This window comes from Cebus imitator, unplaced genomic scaffold (genome assembly GCF_001604975.1).
Source record: "Cebus imitator isolate Cc_AM_T3 unplaced genomic scaffold, Cebus_imitator-1.0 Scaffold521, whole genome shotgun sequence".
NCBI classification, from domain to species: Eukaryota; Metazoa; Chordata; class Mammalia; order Primates; family Cebidae; genus Cebus; species Cebus imitator.
The window spans coordinates 73,614-93,131 of NW_016107836.1; the positions used below are offsets into that span (position 1 = coordinate 73,614).

The following is a 19,518-nucleotide window of genomic DNA, read 5'->3' on the forward strand; positions in this document are numbered from 1 at the left end:
GTCTTTGATTGGAGTATAAAAATTGTGAATTTCATTCACCTTGTTGGGTGCTTGATTTTTAAAATTTATTTCTGTAAGTTTTCTTGAGCTTTTCAGGTCTGCCTTTGTGCTTTGAGAGGCATTTTCTGGAGGAGTGCTCAGTCTAGGGTTACTTATTCCCCACCACTGAGGGAAGGCCTTACTAAGTACCCAGTGCCCCACGACTGATGAGTTTTTTCAGTCTGACCGGTGGGGACAGGTACCATGGCTGGCACCCACTGTTCCTTCTAATCCTTTCAGATGGCTCATTCCTCAGCCTCACATGCATGCACTGTTCACCACTTGCTGTTGGCCAAGGAGATCCTCTGTGGAGCTTTGAGATTCTCTCTCTGTGCAGCCATCTTCTCTCCAGTACTCTCTTAAGAACCACGGCTGACTTGATCTCTCTGGACACTCACCGCTGTCTTTTCAACTTAAGGAGGCTGCCAGGATCCATCTGAGTTCTCGCTTTCTGCTTGGTGGCCTGGCAACTCTGCCAAGGTAATTCTGGGGTGATCCTAGGACTCAACTAATTTGTTTCCAATGTCGTTCAATGCCCAATGTCCAGTGTCTTGAAAACTGTTGTTTCATATATTTTGTTTGTTTGTTTCAAATGGGAGGATAAATCCAGTCCCTCCTTCATTCTATTCTATTCAGGCTAATGACAAAAGCAGTAAAGGCAGATATGCTTGACCAGAAGCAGAAGTCGGCAGCTATTATTATTTTATCATTCTTTGAAGATATTTGGGGACACCTATTGTGAGCCAGGTACTATACTAGGTTGAGTATACAGCGGTGAGCCAAAAGAATACTGTCCTGACCTCACAGCAAATCTGTCTTATGGCGATCAACTTCTGCCAGAAGGCAGTAAATATGCTAGGCTCTGGATTTCTGATCATTCCTCTCAAGGAATTCAGAATTAGGAGGGAAGAAAAATTAATATAAAGCTAACTGTGAAAAGTGTGTGAGATACAAAGGCTCTGGGCATATTGATGAAGAAGTAATTAATTCTGATTTAAGGTATAAGGGAAAACTTTGTGGAGAAGGTGACCTTTGAGTTAGGATGTGAAAAGTTCATGTAATTTTGAATGGCGGAGAAGCAGAAGGGAGGTAGAGATGTCCAAAGTGCTTTTAAACATATGGCAGACACAGCTATCTGGCTTGTTCTCCCTTGCCCACAGAATCCTAATCATGTGCTTCAGAGGATGCTGTATACAGTACTTTCCAGCCCCTAGGAGTGAGTCTTGATTGGTTGAAATAAACCATGGAATTTCCATTCCCCTTGCCTGTCATTGGATCCAGCATAGGCACATGACACAATTCTGGCCAATGAGATATGAGGGAAAGTCTGCTGGGAAAGTTTATTTTCCAAATAAAGGGAGAAAACATTTCTTTCCCCCACTGTTTCTGAAGAAGAAACAAAAACAAAAAAAACCCTGATTCCTTGATCATGTCCTGAAACCACTGGAATGAACCAATCTGAAACTGATATAACTCATGACTTCTTGTTACATGAGATGCCAAAGTTTTCTTCTTGTTTCAGTAACTTCTTGTTGGATTCTTGTTGTCATTGATGGTGTTACTTTCAGTCAGATGCAGGAAACCAGCATGCCCTAAGCTGATCAGTTAACCCATTTGCAACTAGCTTTTCCTTTTCACTGATTCAACCCTCTGCCAAACGTTACTCCTCTTGTTCTGGTTCCCCTGCTTCATCAAGAAGGGAGGTTAACCTAAGGCATAAGCCATGAGGATGCACCTAGTCACTCTCCCCAAGCATGCACATGGGGGAGATGAAAATGAAAGAAAGCAATTACACAGGGCAATACCTTGACTATTCTGTTCCATCACTTTCCTGGTCCTTTGGTTGGGAGGACTTGAACTCTCATGGTAGGGTGGAGGATGAAAATAAATATAAAGGAAAAGAGTGTAGGCAAGCCCAGGGGAAATTATGTAAATTATTGCGGATTCACAGCAGTGCTAGAATACTCTGGTAATTCCCACAGGAGTCAAGACTACCTCTGGAACAATCTTAACTGTTGGAAACCACCAGTGTCTGGCAGGAAGCCAGCTATAACAAGGGCAAAAGATATGCCGTTCCGGAGAGCTTGGACTGATCCCAGGGACCCAGGCCAGCCTGTGGCCAAAGTTGTGAATATGCAAAAACAGTCACCAGTCTCCACTCACTTTCCGGTCCCCTTCCTAGTCCCCTTCTTTTTCTAGCCCCGATCGTTTTCTCCCTGTTCCTCCTCCCACTCCTCCTTCTCCTCCCTTACTCAACAATTCATATCCTGCTGGCCTGATGAGCACAGAAGGTACTAAGCCGCCTACCTAAGAAGACTTGCAGCTCAGCAGGGAGCTCTTACACACCCAAGGTAATGCTTCTGTCTTGCTAGAAACTCAGGGCCTCTAGACTGGCTGTGGGAAGCATGTCTGGTCTCAGGCACAGTCCTTGTTGTCCCATGCAAAGTCAGCTGGTGGGGAAGAGGGGAGGCTCCAAGGTCTGGATTCCCAGGTCTCACTGCCAGCCTGTGGAGATGTACAGGGTCACAAAGACATTACCTCAAACGTGGAGCTGTCCTCTGCTAGCTCATACAGGATCTTATCCTTCTCTCACATAACTATATCCTCCCATCTAGCTTATCCTACTTACCTTCAGTCTCAATTTAGATGTCTCTTCCTCCAGGAGGCCTTCCCTGATTGATTCTCAAGCCTGGATCGATTCAGTACCCCCAGAGCACTGAATGCCTTTCTCTCTTAGCACTTGTCATGCTGATTTGTGATCCATGGATACTCAGCCAGAATCCAGCACAGACTGACATTTAGCAGGTGCTCAGTTTATGGAACGAACAAATGAAGGAATGAACAAATGAACATCTGTTCATATACACTCTAGCTCTGCAGACACCATGACTATCTTGTTTGCACTGTGCCCTCGGCGCCCAGTCCAGTGCTTAGGCTGTAGTAGGAAGACAGTAACGATGTATTAATTGATTGAAGGAGGGCTTCACAAGAAAAGGACTTGCATCTATGCTGCTACGACGTCTTTATTGCAAGGGCAAGAAGCACATCCCAGACCTTTTTGAAAACATCAGGGATGGAGGTGGGAGGCAGAGCAAGATGAAGGAAATTTCTGGGAGTACAGCTATACAGCTGTTGTGGTGGGTTTGTCTCTTCAACTATGATTTCAGTTTTCTAGGGATTTTATTTATTTATTTATTATTTTTTGAGATGGAGTTTCGCGCTTGTTTCCCAGGCTGAAGCACAATGGCATGATCTCGGCTCACTGCAGCCTTCGCCTCCCAGGTTCAAGGGATTCTCCGAGTAGCTGGGATTATAGGCACCCTCCACCCCACCCGGCTAATTTTTGTATCTTTAGTAGCGGTGGAGTTTCACCATGGTCTCGAACTCCTGACCTCAGGTGATCCAGCTGGCTCTATCTCCCAAAGTGCTGGGATTATAGCCTGAGCCACCACACCGGGGCCTTCTAGGGATTCTTAACCTGGGGCTCATAGGTGGGGCTTCAAAAGATCCATGAATCCTCCAACTCATTAAACAAACACCCGTGTCAGTAGCTACATGTGCATTTTTCTGGAAGAAGATCAATGGCTTGCAATGAGTTTCAACAAGGCTGAGACACAAAAAGAATTACTGCTCGAGACCTGCACTGTCCAATACAGTAACCATGAGTCCAGTGTGGATATTTGTTTAGATTTAAATTAAAATTTCAATGCCTAACTTACACTAAGCTACACTTTAAGTGCTTAACAGCCACGCTATCTACAGGGCAGACCAGATAGAGCACATCTCCGTCATTCCAGTAAGTTAGATGGACAGATGTCTGCATTGATGGCATTACCAACTGAATACAGGTAAGATTGGATCCACCTAGTGCTTTTGCAAAATAAATTACCAACATTTAGAAATAAACATAAAAATCAAAAATCCTGATGTCATTTGGGAAACCAGACTATCTACCAGCGTGGGGCCTGCGTTCCCCTGGCAGCTGGAACGCACAGGACCTCTCCCCTTAGGGGACTTTCGGTCATATAGAAGTTCCCCGCTTGACCCTCCTCGACTACTGAGTGTACGATCCGTGTTTCCAGGGGACTTTGCCCGTCTTGGTCTCCTTCCAGGCTCGCGTTTGTAACTACTAGACTCCAAATTTTGCTAACTGGGGTTGAACTGGGTTTGGGAGCACATCTTAGAGCAGGCTCTGGGGCTGAGATTCGGGGTCTCAGTTGGAAGTTGAGGAGGGGCAGCGCCTCCTTCCTTACAGTTTTCCGGAACTGTAGGAAGTCAGAGGGAATTTTACCCTGAACATCTGTTGCTTGACAAAGAACTTCCCAGTCCTCCTCCGAGCCCTCCAGTCCCCAGCCCAGTTCGCCCGGGCCCGCCCCCAGCGACGAGATCGCGGGGAGGGGCCGAGGCGAAACCCGAGCCCCGCGCCCACCACTCGGGCTAGCGACGTGGCTCCGCGGCCCCGGCCTCCCCCGGCAGCGCAGCGGCCAATGGGCTCGTGAGCCCGGCCGCCTGCAGCTTCCCAGCCCGAGGCCCCGGGCGCGCCCCTCGCTTCGGGCGCTGGGCGGGCACTGGCGGAGGGACTGGCCTGTCCCCTCCTCCGCGCCGGCCCTAGCCCCGCCGCCGCCAGCGCGCTCCAAGCCCCCATTCCCGAGCTGTCGCTGCTATCGCCCTCTCGGCGCCTCCCTCCCGGCCGCCCTCTCCTCGGGACGATGGCGCGGGATGGCCGCGGCCGCCGCCTGGGGCTCTCCCTGGGGCTGCTGCTGGCGCTGGCGCTGGCGCCGCGGGCGCTGCTGGCCAAGCCCACGGTGCGCAAGGAGCGCGTGGTGCGGCCCGACTCGGAGCTGGGCGAGCGGCCCCCGGAGGACAACCAGAGCTTCCAGTACGACCACGAGGCCTTCCTGGGCAAGGAGGACTCCAAGACTTTCGACCAGCTCACCCCGGACGAGAGCAAGGAAAGGCTGGGGTGAGACCGCGGCCGCGGCCGCGCGGGGGGCGGCGCAGGTGTTCAGGGGCCGCCCGGGCGGGAGCCACGCGGGATACCAGAGCCAAAGCGAAAGCGAAATCGCGCGCGCTGCCCCTATGGCGGGGGCCTGCCCGGCTCGGCGCTGGAGCTCTGGCTAAGTTGCTGGAGGGCGCCGGGACCCCACCGTGGAGATCGCCGCCGCGCCCTGGCCGGGGTGGCTTCCCGCGGGGAGGCGAGAACGTGGCAGCGGGCGCGGGAGCCAGGACGGCGATGGCCCGCCCCCTCCCCTGGGTTGCATCAGAAGGGAGGGGAGAGAGTGCACAAAAGAAGAGTTTGTCCACAGGGGCCTGTTAGTGACTTGCCCACCCTCTCGCAGTTTCTCTTTTATCCCCCAACTCCCGGGGAGAAGGGCTTGAGGCACTCGCCAAGAAGGCCTCGGGGATGAACATAAATGGATAAAAGATGAAGGCGCAGGCGAGCGACAGGCATGCTTCCTGGTCTCGGCCGGGGTGGTCTTGCCTTTTGACTAATCACCCTGTAAGTCTAGCGTAAGGAGGTCGGGCGTGTTGGCTCACGCCTGTAATCCCAGCACTTTGAGAGGCCAAGGTTGGCGGATCACCTGAGCTCAGGAGTTCGAGACCAGCCTGACCAACATGGCAAAACCCCGTCTCTACTAAAAATCCAAAATCACCCGGGTGTCGTGGCGCACGCCTGTAATCCCAGCTACTTGGGAGGCTGAGGCAGGAGAATCGCTTGAACCCAGGAAGCAGAGGTTGCAGTGAGCCGAGATTTCACCACTCAACTCCAGACTGGGCTACAGAGTGAGACTCCGTCTCAAAAAAATGAAAATAAAATAAAATCTAGTGTAAAATCCGGTTGAGAAGGGACACTCAGTTGGAAATCAGAAACACGAGGGAAAAGGAATGGAAACGGGTTTCTGTTGGCAGCAGATTCCGCAGAAGCACTCAGTTCTTTGGCCACTGATTTGTTGGGGGCAAAAAGTTGCAGGGTGCTCGCAGTGGTGGTGGATTTTGACTTGGGCTGTTAAAGTCAGTTGAAACAGGAACCAAATCCGGAAAAGAAAACTTTGGTGCATTTCAGTACACCCTCCCCGGGTCCCCCTGAGGAGACACTTGGGCAGTGTGCAGAGTTATCCAGGGATCCTTGCACAGAGGACCCAGCAGGCAGCCTGGTCCCAGATGGAAGCAGGGCTGGGGAAGAGCTCAACAGCCCTGCCTACTGGGCACCAGGTCTCAGATCTCCCAGAACCTGATTCCTGGGGGTGGAGGATCTTCATGTTCTGCCACATGAAAGAGAACACAGCCATCCCTGTGTTCCTGGGGGCCTCCAAAGGCTAAGGTGTTTATTGGAATATGAGGATAAATTCTAGCTATTGTGTAGGTGCACCATCTGCCTGCTCTGATAAAAAAAACCTTTGAACTTCAAAGTCACCTTCAAACAATTACCTTTTATCTGGCAGAGTATTTTCTCTTCCCGTTTAGGACTTAACAATGGGGGCCACTGATGATTTCAGTCTATTATATTGCTTTGAGGCACCTGGAGACTAATTTATCCTGGAGCCCTGAGTGGTAGCCACATTGCACTGGAGAGGAGACAGGGAGAGGTTTTGGGATTTGGGAAACTATATAAGATGCGGTCCTACAGCTTCCAGTTAATGCCTTTATCATGACAGTTCAGCCTCGTAGTGAGAACAAGTGATGGTGGAGTTGGTCTGGGTTTGATCCTTGTATCAACACCTTGACTTCATTTATTCATGCAACAAACATTTGAATGGCTACTGTGTACCAGGCCCCAGTTTAGATAACTGGCAGGTACAAAGATGAAACATTATGCTCTAGGCATCAAAGTGCTTGTAAGCAAATGTGGAGAGAAGCACAGACAGACCAGATGTTATGCACGATTGCTGCAATGATGGCCCATAAAACCTTTGGTGAGCACATCCAGAAGGAGCCCCCAGGGCTGCAGGTTACAGAGAGGGGATTGGGGCTGTCACCTGATAGAGAGTTTGTAGGACGACTTGGAGGTTGCCAGGTGTACAGCAGGGGAAGGCATTCCTAAAGAGAGAACAGCCCATTTCTAAAGGTTTTGAAAAGTATTCTGGGGAATGAGGGGTGGTGAGTCTGCAAAGGGGAAGGGAAGAGAAGAGGGAGGTGGGAATGGAGGGGAAACCAAGGGCACAGCAGGAAGGACCTTGGTGAGATGGAGATCAGTGGTTGTCCTGTACGTTGTCAAAATGTCATAACCCCCAAAACTCATTGGCAAAGTCAGGATGGCAGGAGGTCAGCACACAGAGAACATAATCAAGGCACAGACTAGATCAGTGGCAGGGGAGAGGAGGTGAATGCTGAAGGGGCTTGGCCTCTCTGGATTCCAGTGGGGGGATGAATCTAGACACCAGTGGGAAGTAGAACTGGCAGCACTTGCTCTTGACTCAATGAGGGGGCGAGGAGGGAGGCAGGAATCATGGGGACATCTGGGTCTCTGGACCGAGCCACTAGATGTGTGGTGGAATGCACCATTCACTTGTAAGTTAAATCTGGGGTTGAGGCAGGTGCTAGAAATTATGGGTCCAGTTTGGATGGGGCTGAGTGTGAGAAGCCGCCCCTCTGTCCAAAGCTTCTGTTTCAGTGGTCCCCTCCAAGACTGGCTGCTGAGAATGTGGCTGGATCTAGGGAACTTTGTCACCATCACTTCTCAGTTCTGAAACTGTGACAACTCTAAGGCCCCTGAAGACATCTGGGCCAGAGGTTTGCATAGTGGGAACCTGTAGGCTGCATACATTCACAAATATACCACACAGTCTTAGAAAAAAATGTAAATTACTTGGCAACATTTAAAGTTTGGATGATTTCACATACAGACCCCCATACCTGGTTTCTCTTGACACCTTTAGTCCCATGTGGCAGTCATCATTTACAGCAGAGTCCGCCAGCCCTGTTTAGCAGCTAGCAGGGTACCTCCAAGTGGCCATAGGTCCCATCGAGAGGTTTTGCTCATTCTGTTGCCTGCTGGTGTTGAGAACAAATGATAATGGAGTTGGTCTGGGTTTGTTCCTTGTTTCAACACCTTGACTTCATTTATTCATGCAACAAACATTTGAATGGCTACTGCGTAGCAGCTACCATCTGCCCCGATCTAGATGATTGTCTTTTGTGAGGAAGGGCATGCATTCTCTCTTTTATTCCTCACAACATTCCTTGTGAAGTAGGTGTTCAGTTTATAGATGGAGAAACTCAGAGAGTCAAGACATTTGCCCAGGACCACGCAGATAATGGGGACCAGAGGCAGGACGAGGATCCGGGTGTTCTGATGAAAGTGTTGAGCATCTCCATTCTGGCTGCCTTTCCCAGGATCTCACTTGCGACTGTTAAAGAGAGAGGTTAAGATTTTCTTTATTCTTACAACAAATATTTGTTGAGTCCCTACTATGTGTTAGGCCGAGCTGTGTCCTAGATGTTTAATTTGGCATAGATTAGATGCTGTCCTTTCCACAAAAGAGGATTATAGAGTCTAATATCGTTAGCCTGAGATCCTGTTTCCCAGTTGGCTTTGGGTAACCCACTGGCATGCCTCCACACCGTCCCCAGGACTGGAGCAGTGCTTGGCATGTAACTGGGCTCACCACAGCACAATGTTAAAAGAATTCTGCTGTGTCTGGCTATGATTTCCTGGGGGAAGAAATCTTTTAGTCTTTTGCTTTTTCTTAAGACAGCGTTTGTTGCCCAGGCTGGTTTACAGTGGTGCGATCATATTTCTCTGCAGCCTCGACCTCCTGGGCTCAGGCAATCCTCCCACCTCAGCCTCCTGAGTAGCCGGGGGATGCACCACCATGTCTGGCTAATTTGTAAATTTTTTGTAGAGTCAGGATCTCACTATGTTGCCCAGGCTGCTCTCAAACTCTTGGCCCTCCACCTCAGTCCTCCCACCTCAGCCTTCTAAAGCACTGGATCACAGGTCCAGCCTATCTTTTAGGATTGAGACCTGTTAAGCTGGCAAATAAAAGGGCACTTTCAAGCTGTTAGTGATGTTTACACCTTCCTGAGAAAGAGGAGGTTGGACTCTTGGGTTCAGGTAGGAGGTGCGGACATTGATTATTCACTCCTCCACTTGTCTTCTGTACCCTCCCCCCACCTAAAAAAAGTTATAGGAGATTTTCTCTATGAAACTAGCAAACTGTTCCGATGAATTTGTTTCCCACTTTTTATTAATTAAAGATTAATTGTCTATCAGAAGGTCTGTTGACAAGTAAGAAAGTTTGACCACTGAAGCTGATAGAATTCCAGCCCAAAACAAAGAAATCTAGAGTTAGCCTGTGTGACCTCCTCCCAGGTAAATGGACTACAAAGGTGAAACTTTTTTAAACAATGGAAATAGCTTGTGGGTGTTTCTGAAGTTCCCTATTGAGATGCTGTCCTAGTTTGGGACCATCTGGTCTAGAGGCTACGAGAGTGAGTTCCCAGCCTGAAATTTGCTCTGGGCCAGCATTTAGGGTGCCTCAGTGGAGTCCAGTGGGAAGTTTCTGAAACCTAGGCCAGCTGTGGAGCTGGTATAGGAGTCTTTACCCTAAGAGCAAAGGATTTAGGCTCCTAGAGTGGCTCAGCTGGTCAAGTTTCATGAATAGATTCCATGATGTCAAGGCTCCTTCAGCGCTGACATTTGTGCTGTGCCCACCAGCTGGTCTCCTCCTGCTTTAGGTTTCAAGTCTTTGAGTCCATGGTGGTGGGATTGAAAAAAAAAACAACTCATTTGTATCTTTTGATTTACCTAAAAGTTTCCACTTTTTGCATTGAACTTAAGCCAGAAGACCTGAGTTCTCACCTCAGTTTTACCAGATACTGGTTGTGTAATCTTAGAAGAGTGATTCCATTTCTTTGGGCCTCAGTTTCCATTACTCCAAAATGAGGGAGTTGGACTAGCGCAGAGAAGATTAATAGGGTTCATCTTACAGATCAGCTCTGATCCATTGGTAGTGGCCATTGCCAGAGCACCGTGCCGAGAATTCAGAGAGCTCTTCTAGGTTTATCAGGACAGAGCGGCGCGATCCATTAGCGGTGTCTGCCCTTGGCCCTGGTCGGGGGACAGCACATCAACCGTGGAAGGATAAGCTTGAAGATTTCCTTCCAGCCTCCTTGGATCATTGATTCTGCTGTGGTTGTTTGTGCATTTTAGATTGCACAGGTGTTTGATCTTTTGCTGGACCAGGATCACACAAGAGTTGATAATAGCCTTGTGCATGTGTGTGGGTTTTTTCTTTTTTTGTACTGCAGGAAGATTGTTGATCGAATCGACAATGACGGAGATGGCTTTGTCACTACTGAGGAGCTGAAAACCTGGATCAAACGGGTGCAGAAAAGATACATCTTCGATAATGTCGCCAAAGTCTGGAAGGATTACGATAGGGATAAGGATGATAAAATTTCCTGGGAAGAATACAAACAAGCCACCTATGGTTACTACCTAGGTAAGAGGTGCTGCGGGAGCAATGACACAGCGGGGGCCCGGTTCACAAGCTTTTTGTAGACTCTCTCCTCTCTCATCATATCCACTCCCTTCAGGGAGATGTCACGGCCTCCTAAGTAGAACTGGCTTGTGTAACACCCTCCTCTGCAAACTCAAATGTACTGAGTCGCTTACGCTGAGTGAAGATGCAGGTGGGAGGGAAGGCGTGTGAGGGCTAATAAAAAAAAAATCCTGGCCAGGTGTGGTGGCTCACGCCTGTCATTCCCAGGACTTCGGGAGGCCGAGGCGGGTGAATCATGAGGTCAGGAGTTCGAGACCATACTGGCTAACACGGCGAAACCCTGTCTCTACAACAAGTACAAAAAATTAGCCGGGGGTGGTGGCATGCGCCTGTGGTCCCAGCTACTCAGGAGGCTGAGGCGGGAGAATCGCTTGAAGGAGGCAGAGGTGGCAGTGAGCCGAGATTGTGCCACTGCACTCCAGCCTGGGCGACAAAATGAGACTCCATCTCAAAAAAAAAACCTCCCTCAGATTGCAACCCCATCTCAACTTCATCTCCGATGCACGCACGGAAAGCAGAAGGGAGGTGTGTCTGTGGTACACTTTCAAAATGCTACCTAATTCTGGATAGCAAGGATTGAGTGGGCCAGAACAGTCAGGGAAGGCTTCCTGGTGTGGGTGGTTTGGAAACGGGGACCTTAGAGAATGGATTTATATTTGAAGAAGGTGGGTCAACTGGAGGGGCAAAGATGCAGCAATGCATGCAGTAAGGGTTTGGATCCAAGACGAACAAGATGGAGGGAATGAAGGAGAAGTGGGATACAGAGGCACCAGGTACAGACCTGATGGGTGCATGGTAAGGACAGCGAAGAAACAGGCCCAAGGAGAACCAAAGATGCATGCGTGCAGCCAGAATCGGGGAGATCTTGAAAGCCAGGCACGGTGTTGGGACAAGATGTTGTGGGTACCACATAGCCATGTTCTAGATCAAAGGATGAGATGATGAAAGCAGAGTTCTGCAAAGAGAAGTATGGCAGTAGTGTGCTCTAAAGCCTGCGCTCTTAACCACATGCAGAATTCCCCTAATATGCCATGAGGCCTAGCATATTAGGGGAATTATTGCATGTGGTTCCCCCACAGGGTGGCTTGAAGGGACTGATATTAGAGGCATTCTGACATAAAATGTTTTCAAGAACTCAGTAGGTCGGGACCTTTTTTCCCTATGTGTACTATCTGAGCATGAAGGATGAGTGGTCTGGCAGGAAACGCCTCTCTTGGCAGCACAATTTAAAAACATTTCTGCATATATACATCCTGCAGGAAACCCTGCGGAGTTTCAGGATTCTTCAGATCATCACACCTTTAGAAAGATGCTGCCACGTGATGAGAGAAGATTCAAAGCTGCAGACCTCGATGGTGACCTGACCGCCACTCGGGAGGAGTTCACTGCCTTTCTGCATCCTGAGGAGTTTGAGCATATGAAGGAAATTGTGGTTTTGGTAAGATAAGTGAAGAGCCTGGGCCGGGAAAAGACTGGGGGAGAAAGCTGCCTTTAAATCTTGACTCTTCCAAAGAGAGAACGTTTTTCAGCCTGAAGGGAATTGCAGAAGGTCTCTGAAGCGGGGTGTGTTGGAACACCTATCTACCCAGTAAATTAGTCAAGGCAGGCTGACTGCTGTAACAAATAGCCTCCATTTGTAGCCATTTAACACCATCAAAGCTTGTTCCGGCTGGATGGATCTCCTGGGCTGTTCTCTGAGCACTGTTGGGTGTCCAGTTCTCCTCTAAGCACTCCTGCTTGTGCTCTGCCATCTTGTAGCTTCAAAGTCATCCTGCAACATCCGGCTGGCTGACAAAGGAAAAGAGAGGAAATGAGAAGATACTGTCTTTCTTTGCTGTTCTGGCCAGGGAATGATACACTCCTTCACTTATGTTCCACTGGTCCTTCCTAGATATGAAGAGGTTGGGAAATCTAGTTTAGATATGTGCCTAGAAAGGGCAGATGGGTTAAGTGAGCAGCTAGCTAGTCTCTGCCACATTTTTCAGTTTTAAGGGAATTAGAAAAAGACTCAGAAATGGAATGCATGGGATTGTTAAAACTGTATGGGATCGTAAAGTAAGAATTATGGCTGGAAGGGCTGCTACCCTTTGAGGGTGGGTCTTTGGAGGGTGGGTGGATCAGATCCTGGGCTTCGAGGGATGACTACGCTTGTAAGGCCGCAGAATGTAGTTGCTTGCCGTGGTGTTTTGTTGGGTCTCAAATGTCTTCATTTTCCATGACAATTAAATAAATGCCATCACCTGTTTTCCTGGGCAGATGCACCAAGCCATTTCCAACTGTTTCAATCCTGGGAAACAGATGGCTAGAGCTTTTGTTTACATGAACTATAGATGGTTTTAGTTTTCTAGGTGGTGGAAGGGTCCACTTATGCTTCATCCTCATGATCGCCATGGCTGTAAGAGCTGGGCGGTGGCTCCAAGACTCATTTCTCTTTACCACCCAGCAACCATGTAGTGACAGCTAATGCGGCAGAGGACAGTGCAGGTGGGGAATGAGCCACAGTGAACTACAAGCCTTTGGGAGAGGCTCTCTGCTCTCAAGTTGGCTCTTTGTTTTGACCCAGGATGTCACTGAGTTGCTGTGCCAGTGGACAGTAGACTCATTTAATTACTGACCCAATCAAAACACCTAAATAAGAGGTCAAGTAGACAAAATATAGAGCATAATATATTAAAAAGTCGGCTGCACTTTTATTTTTTAGTTGTCCACTGTTTCACATTTCTCTGACACCAACATTCACAGTCCTGTTAGCGCTGGAGTCTGTTCTTGTGGTCATCTAATCCAGTGGTTCTCACACTGGGTTTTCTGCATGTTCCCCAGCGGGTGTTTTGGCTGAATGGTGGAGTTGGCTGGCCTGGCAGGGCCTCCTGATATGGGCAGAGCACCTCTGAGGTTACAGGTTCATCTTGCTTTGAAGCAAGCCCTCTGCTCTTGATATTGGGGTGGGGGATTAGGAACAGAAACTATTGCCTTTTTTTTTTTTTCAGAAGAGAAACTAGTTCCCAGGGAAATAAGGAGATGAGCCAGAAGTCATCAAGCATTCAGCCATAAAAGCTGGATAAAGGAGGGCAATAGAATTCTCAGACTTCCTGAGAGCTCATGGCCATCTTGCATTCTGTTTTACCCTTTGCTTCCTAGGAAACCCTGGAGGACATCGACAAGAACGGGGATGGGTTTGTGGATCAGGATGAGTATATCGGTGAGTGCTGGCCTGGAGTCTTGCTCAGCTATCCCAGCGGGGCCACATGCCTCCACCCACACGTCTGACTTCTTTCCCCAGATATCTCTTTTAGCAACAGCTGCAAGTCTGTAAGTCACTCCTGTGAACTTCCAGCCTGCTTGTCACATCAGCCCTAGTGGTGTGGTATCAGGGAAGTATTATTAGACCTCATTCAGTGGAGAAGAGATGAAAAAGCTGGCCCTACACTAGGCTGCCCAACAGTTGGCCCCGTGATTCTGAGAGCTGCCCTTTGTCACACTGCCTGGTTTTACCTTTGGAAAAGGGCATTGGAGATCCCATAGACTTACAGTAAAGATAGAGGAATCAGTGTCAGGGCAAAGACTCTAAAACTGGATTGGGTCAATGGGGCCTAGAAACTCTGAGTAGATACGGCTGTGCCTAGCAGAACTGTTTATGTGTCTGAGCTCTACAGAAAGGCCTTCTTCTTAAGAGAGATGAATGCTTTACAGAGTGCACAATTGCCCAATAATATGGTCATTTTGTGCTCCTCGTTTTCCATCCTTCAGTCAGGAGTCCCATAGAGTTAAATTAATGTATTTGGGTCTGAACCCACCATTGCTCGTTAGAGCCCTCGCCAGTAGCCCCAAATCCCCCCACCCCAAGCCCCGCCAGAAAGGGCTAGAGCAGGCAACAAGGACAGTTCTCTCTGATCCTTACCAGCCGCTATGGCACGTGGCTCCAGCTGCAGGCCCCCTTCTCATGACAGCCCTTTTCCCAAATCTCAATAAGTAAAAGCTGGGAAATCATTTGATTTAGGTGTTGACCTATGAAAAGAGGAATGAAATATATATACTTTTTGTACAGATTTTTAATCGAAGCCCCTATTACCTTTAAATGTAAAACCCAGAGCCCGAGTTGCCACCCGTCTCTGGTTTTGTGGTTGTATTACTTTGCCACCCTAGACAGAGAACAAGTGCCTTCAGCAAAGAAGAGCAAAGTTTCCTCTAATCATTAGAAATTATATTTGATCCTGAAACGAACACTGTTCCTTGTGTGTCATTGGTAACAGACAGGTAGCTCTCGCCATAGTAATTAAAATGATCTTGGTGGCACTCCCCTGATAGAATAACAGATGCTGACAGCTCTCTCATCAGAACAAGCAGCAGAGCCATCCTCTTGCTGGGTGCATGTGTGAGGGTGAAGTTCAGAAGCGTGGACCTCTCACGGTGGCCGTGGGGTGGAATGAGACTGACAGCAATGGCTGCATGATTTAAACAAACAATGTAGTGCTTTTGATTAAACATGTTTGCTCTGCCTGGCCCTCTAGAACTGTGCATTGAAATGGTGCAAAGTCAGGGGCAGAACTCTTTGAGTGGCTTTGCCTAAAAGAAGCATCTCATTCTTTATACTAAATAAAGAGAGGGAGATGGAGGCGCTGCACTTGAAAATCAAATACCGAGTGACTCGTAGTCCGAGAAACCCAATGTATTGACTTGTCATTTCACTTTTTGGGGAGGCGTCTCTTCAGGTGGCAACAAGTGGAAAGCGGATGGTGGAAGGCATATTCGGAAGGGCACTGGAATTAGGAGCCCCACCTTCTTCACTGATGAGCTGTGTGACCCTGGGGTAATCATGTAATGGCTTTGAGCCTCAGCTTCCTTATCTGTAAAATGGGGAAAAAAATTGAGCTCATTCTTGCAGGATTGGATGAAGCTCCAATTAGCTAATACATATTACAGCTCTTTCCTGAAAACAGTGTAGACATGTCAGTTAGGGGTCTACCTTGTAGTCAAGAGTCTCGTCTCTTTTTTTCCTTCGCTTACTACTTGCTCCCTTTACCACCCATATTTCCAAGCTCTGCTTCCATTACAGAGAAACTGCCCACAGCGTTTTTCTCTTTTCCAAGAAGAGCTAGTGACACACAAACAATGCATAAACATTTCCTTTTTCTTTTCCTTACCATTTTGTACAATGGGGGATAATGACCCATCCTGTAGAATTGTTATAAGGATGAAATAAAATGACAGTGAAAGCCCTGTGGAAATGATATAAGCAATAGTAATACACACAGTAGTTAAGACTCTGGGTTGAAAGCAGAGTGCCCATGTTCCTGTGTGGCCTCCAGCTCATATGAGCTGTGGCTCAGTCACCAAACTAAGTCAAGAGCCGGGATTTATCTTTTGGCTTCTTTTAAACTCGCGTCTTTCTACTCTACCAGGTGGCATTCATCAAGGATAAATTATTGCACTATTATCCCTAAGAAACTGCCTACCAGCTGTTTGAGTTAGGTCTCTTGATTGGTCATCGCCTTTCCTGAAGCTCAGGAGGTCAAGTTTTTTTTTTGTGGGGGGGTTTACCTTCGCACTTTTCTCTGTAACCACCAGCAACCTTCCCTTCTAGCGGATATGTTTTCCCATGAGGAGAATGGCCCTGAACCAGACTGGGTTTTATCAGAACGGGAGCAGTTTAACGAATTCCGGGATCTGAACAAGGACGGGAAGCTGGACAAAGACGAGATTCGCCACTGGATCCTCCCTCAAGATTATGATCATGCACAGGCTGAGGCCAGGCATCTGGTGTATGAGTCAGACAAAAACAAGGTATTTCCCATTCTTCTGGGATCACTGATGGAAGGGAGACAGTTTACCAAAGATTGGTTTTGTTTGCTTTCCCGGCGATAGCATTGACTCATGTGGCCATGTCTGTATTGACTTTTCCTTCTTGTCCCGCTGTGGAAACCTGTAAACTAATACCATAACACACAGTAAGCTTATTGGGCCTCAGCTTTCCTGGAAAGTCAGCTATGAGCCACAGACTTATATTAATCACATCTCCTAGGATTCCAGAACTTTGTGGGCATGACACAGATTTAAGAAGTATGCCCCATGTTGCCCTAGGATGAGCTTATCCATTCATTGTCAGCAAATATTTATCAAACATCTGTGATGTGTCAGGAACAAGGAAGTCCCTCCCATTAAAGCCCAGACATCCTCAGGCAAGCTCAGGTTTCTGGCTTTTAATGCCTAGTACTTCAGTATCTATTGATAAACATCCAAATAAACAAATCAGTAACTTTAGAAAATAAGTCCTGCCTATTCCGCACTTTGCTGATTGTCCCTACATTGTCAGATTATGCCAAGTCAGGTTAGGCAGTGAGGCCATAAGAAGGAAGTGGTATTCTTGAGGGCCAATTTTGGGAACACCAACACTGCTTGTGGACACGAATGGATTCTAACTTCTGAATTACTGGGGAACTTCCCTGCCACATGTTAGCACAGTTTTTATAGCCAGAGGCTGCTCCGATTTGAAGTTTTGCAGTGCAGTCATGGTAGATGAAGGAGGTGCCCAGCAGCTTCTGAATTACTAAATATTGTATTTTAAATGTTGCATATCAATGAAATGACATAATTATCATGCTGAACTAGTACAGTTATCAGAGCTTCCGTGACAGAGCTCTTTCATCTCTTCTATAGGATGAGAAGCTAACTAAAGAGGAAATACTGGAGAACTGGAACATGTTTGTTGGAAGCCAAGCTACCAATTATGGGGAAGATCTCACAAAAAATCACGATGAGCTTTGATAGACACCAGAATATGGCAGACTGTCACAGGCATTCTGCTATTGTCTTGGATGGTTGCTACAATTGTCTAATTTGCAACAGTTGTGTTCTCACAAAAAGCAAGTTTATACCTCAGATTGGGGTATAAAAATTGTTTTTCACTCAGTATTTACCGGAAAATGGACATCACTATTCTTTCAGTAAGATTTCTCTCAAAACACATGAAAACCTTGGAAAATTGCAGTTCTCTCTGGGGAGATACTGGTACAACATGACTTTTTTAAAGTTTTTTTTTTTTTTTTTTTTTTTTTTTTCCCACTGAAACTTAAAGGGGAACAAAACTCGAAAAAGCCCTTTTCTTCAGAAGTTGGGTGGGTTGGGGAGACAGTAGTATGAAGAGACTTTTGTGTATTTTAACTACCAGATTTTTTTATATTTGCCACTGTTAAATAGTTGGAAAGGAGAAATTCAGATTAAGCAAAAGTGGTATCATCCTAGGTAAGCTTATTTCCGAATAGTCTTAATATTTCAGATTCTTCCTTCTTGACTTTATACTCTGAGCTGTCATTGGAAAGTGGGTATAAAACCTCCATGCATTTTCCGGTATGGATCTGCTAACATGCACAACAAATCCATGTCTTTGTTTGTTTTTCTATTAAAAAGCAATGAAGAAAGATAATGTGAAAAAGAAAGGAATTTAAAGGTAGGGAAAAGATGAATATCCGACATTTGAAGAACTATAGGAAAATGATAAACCTAAATACACTTCAGAGGACGTTCTTGATAAACCAGTAAGGTAGGCTTGTTCTTTGAAATAGTGAATAGGAATACAGTGTATTTCCTCAGTGATCACTGATTAGAATGAGGTGGTAGGATCCTTGCGAAGCCAAACATAGCAGAGTTCTGGATCGTGTCCCATCCAGTCCAGTGAATCCATGACCCTCGGACCTGACCCCCAGAACAGGTTATGCCAAGGAAAGAGGACAAGGTGAAATTCTGAGCCATGCACTGAACTGGCAGACACAACCTGTACAGATTGAAATTTCACCTTGTAAGGAGGAAGTGAATGAAATAAAGGATTCCCCTAAAAATTTTCTACTGTGTCCTGTGGTGTTTGACTTCACAGATGCTGCTTGTGACATTATTATTTATATAGCATAAAACAGTGGGGTTGGATCCCGTGAGTATGATGATAAAGGTTCTGGGGTTTTGTTCATCCAATTACTAGGATGTTCAGAACAGACTCATATTTACTAATTTAATATATGTATATACTTAATGCCCGTTCTTCTCTAGGTCATTTTAACTATAAAATCTTCCTAAAAATGTTTCCACTAGAAATCTGGACTTCTTCCCTGGGCCCACGAGGCCCAGTAGGAGGAGGCCTGTGGGATCTGGCCCTGCTAGCGTGGTCATCATCTCCTTACCACTCTCCCTTTCACAGCCCCTGTGTTCTGGCCCTACAGACTTCCTAGTCCTCAGACACACCGAGGTCATTCCCAGGTGGGGCCCTTTCCACTTGCTGCCCCTCACATTCAGAATACCCATCTCTCACGCCCTCGGATAATGCATGAGACTTCCTCAGGGAGGCCTTCCAGACCCAGCTATTTAAAGTAATCCCAACTTGAATCCATGTCTTACATCCCCATTTTATTTTCTTCTTGGCATGCATTACCATTTATATTCATTTCCATGCCTTCTGTCCAAATTGCCACAAAGTGGGGGATTTACAGTGACAGAAACAACTCACATGGTTCTGGAGGCCAGGGTCTGAAGTCAAGATGTCAGCAGGGCTGCTCTGCCTCTGAAGGCGCTAGGGAGAATGACTCCTCGTTTCTTCCAGCTTCTGCAGACTCCTTGGAGTTCCTTTCCTTGTGGCTACATCACTCCACTGTGTCATCTCTGCCTCTGTCTTCACAAGGCCTTTCACTCTCTGTGTCTCTCCTTGGTGTGTCTCTTATAAGGACACTTGTCATTTGATTTAGAGCCCACTTGGATTATCCAAGATGATCTCATCTTGAGATCCTTAATTATGTCATCCTTTTTTCCAAGTAAGATCACATTCACAGGTTCGGGGGGTCAGCAGGCGGATATATCTTTTGGGGGGGCGCCATTCTGGCTATGACACCACTTGACATCATACTGTTTGGACATTGCTCTCTTTCCCAAGCTAGAATATAAACCAGGAGAGCAGCAGTCTCATTTTCTGGTTTGCTGCTGTTTCCTGGGACCT

At 47.2% G+C, this 19,518-nt stretch overlaps 1 protein-coding gene across 1 annotated transcript; it reads left to right on the forward strand.

Moving 5' to 3' along the window:
* The first annotated feature begins 4,384 nt into the window (after positions 1-4,384).
* RCN1 (reticulocalbin 1) lies at positions 4,385-18,380 on the forward strand. Its single transcript, XM_017514270.1, has 6 exons — positions 4,385-5,002; positions 10,291-10,484; positions 11,804-11,982; positions 13,683-13,743; positions 16,126-16,325; positions 17,199-18,380. Exons 1-6 carry the CDS (start codon positions 4,749-4,751, stop codon positions 17,304-17,306), a joined length of 996 nt encoding a protein of 331 aa, XP_017369759.1. The 5' UTR covers positions 4,385-4,748; the 3' UTR covers positions 17,307-18,380.
* Positions 18,381-19,518: the final 1,138 nt, after the last annotated feature.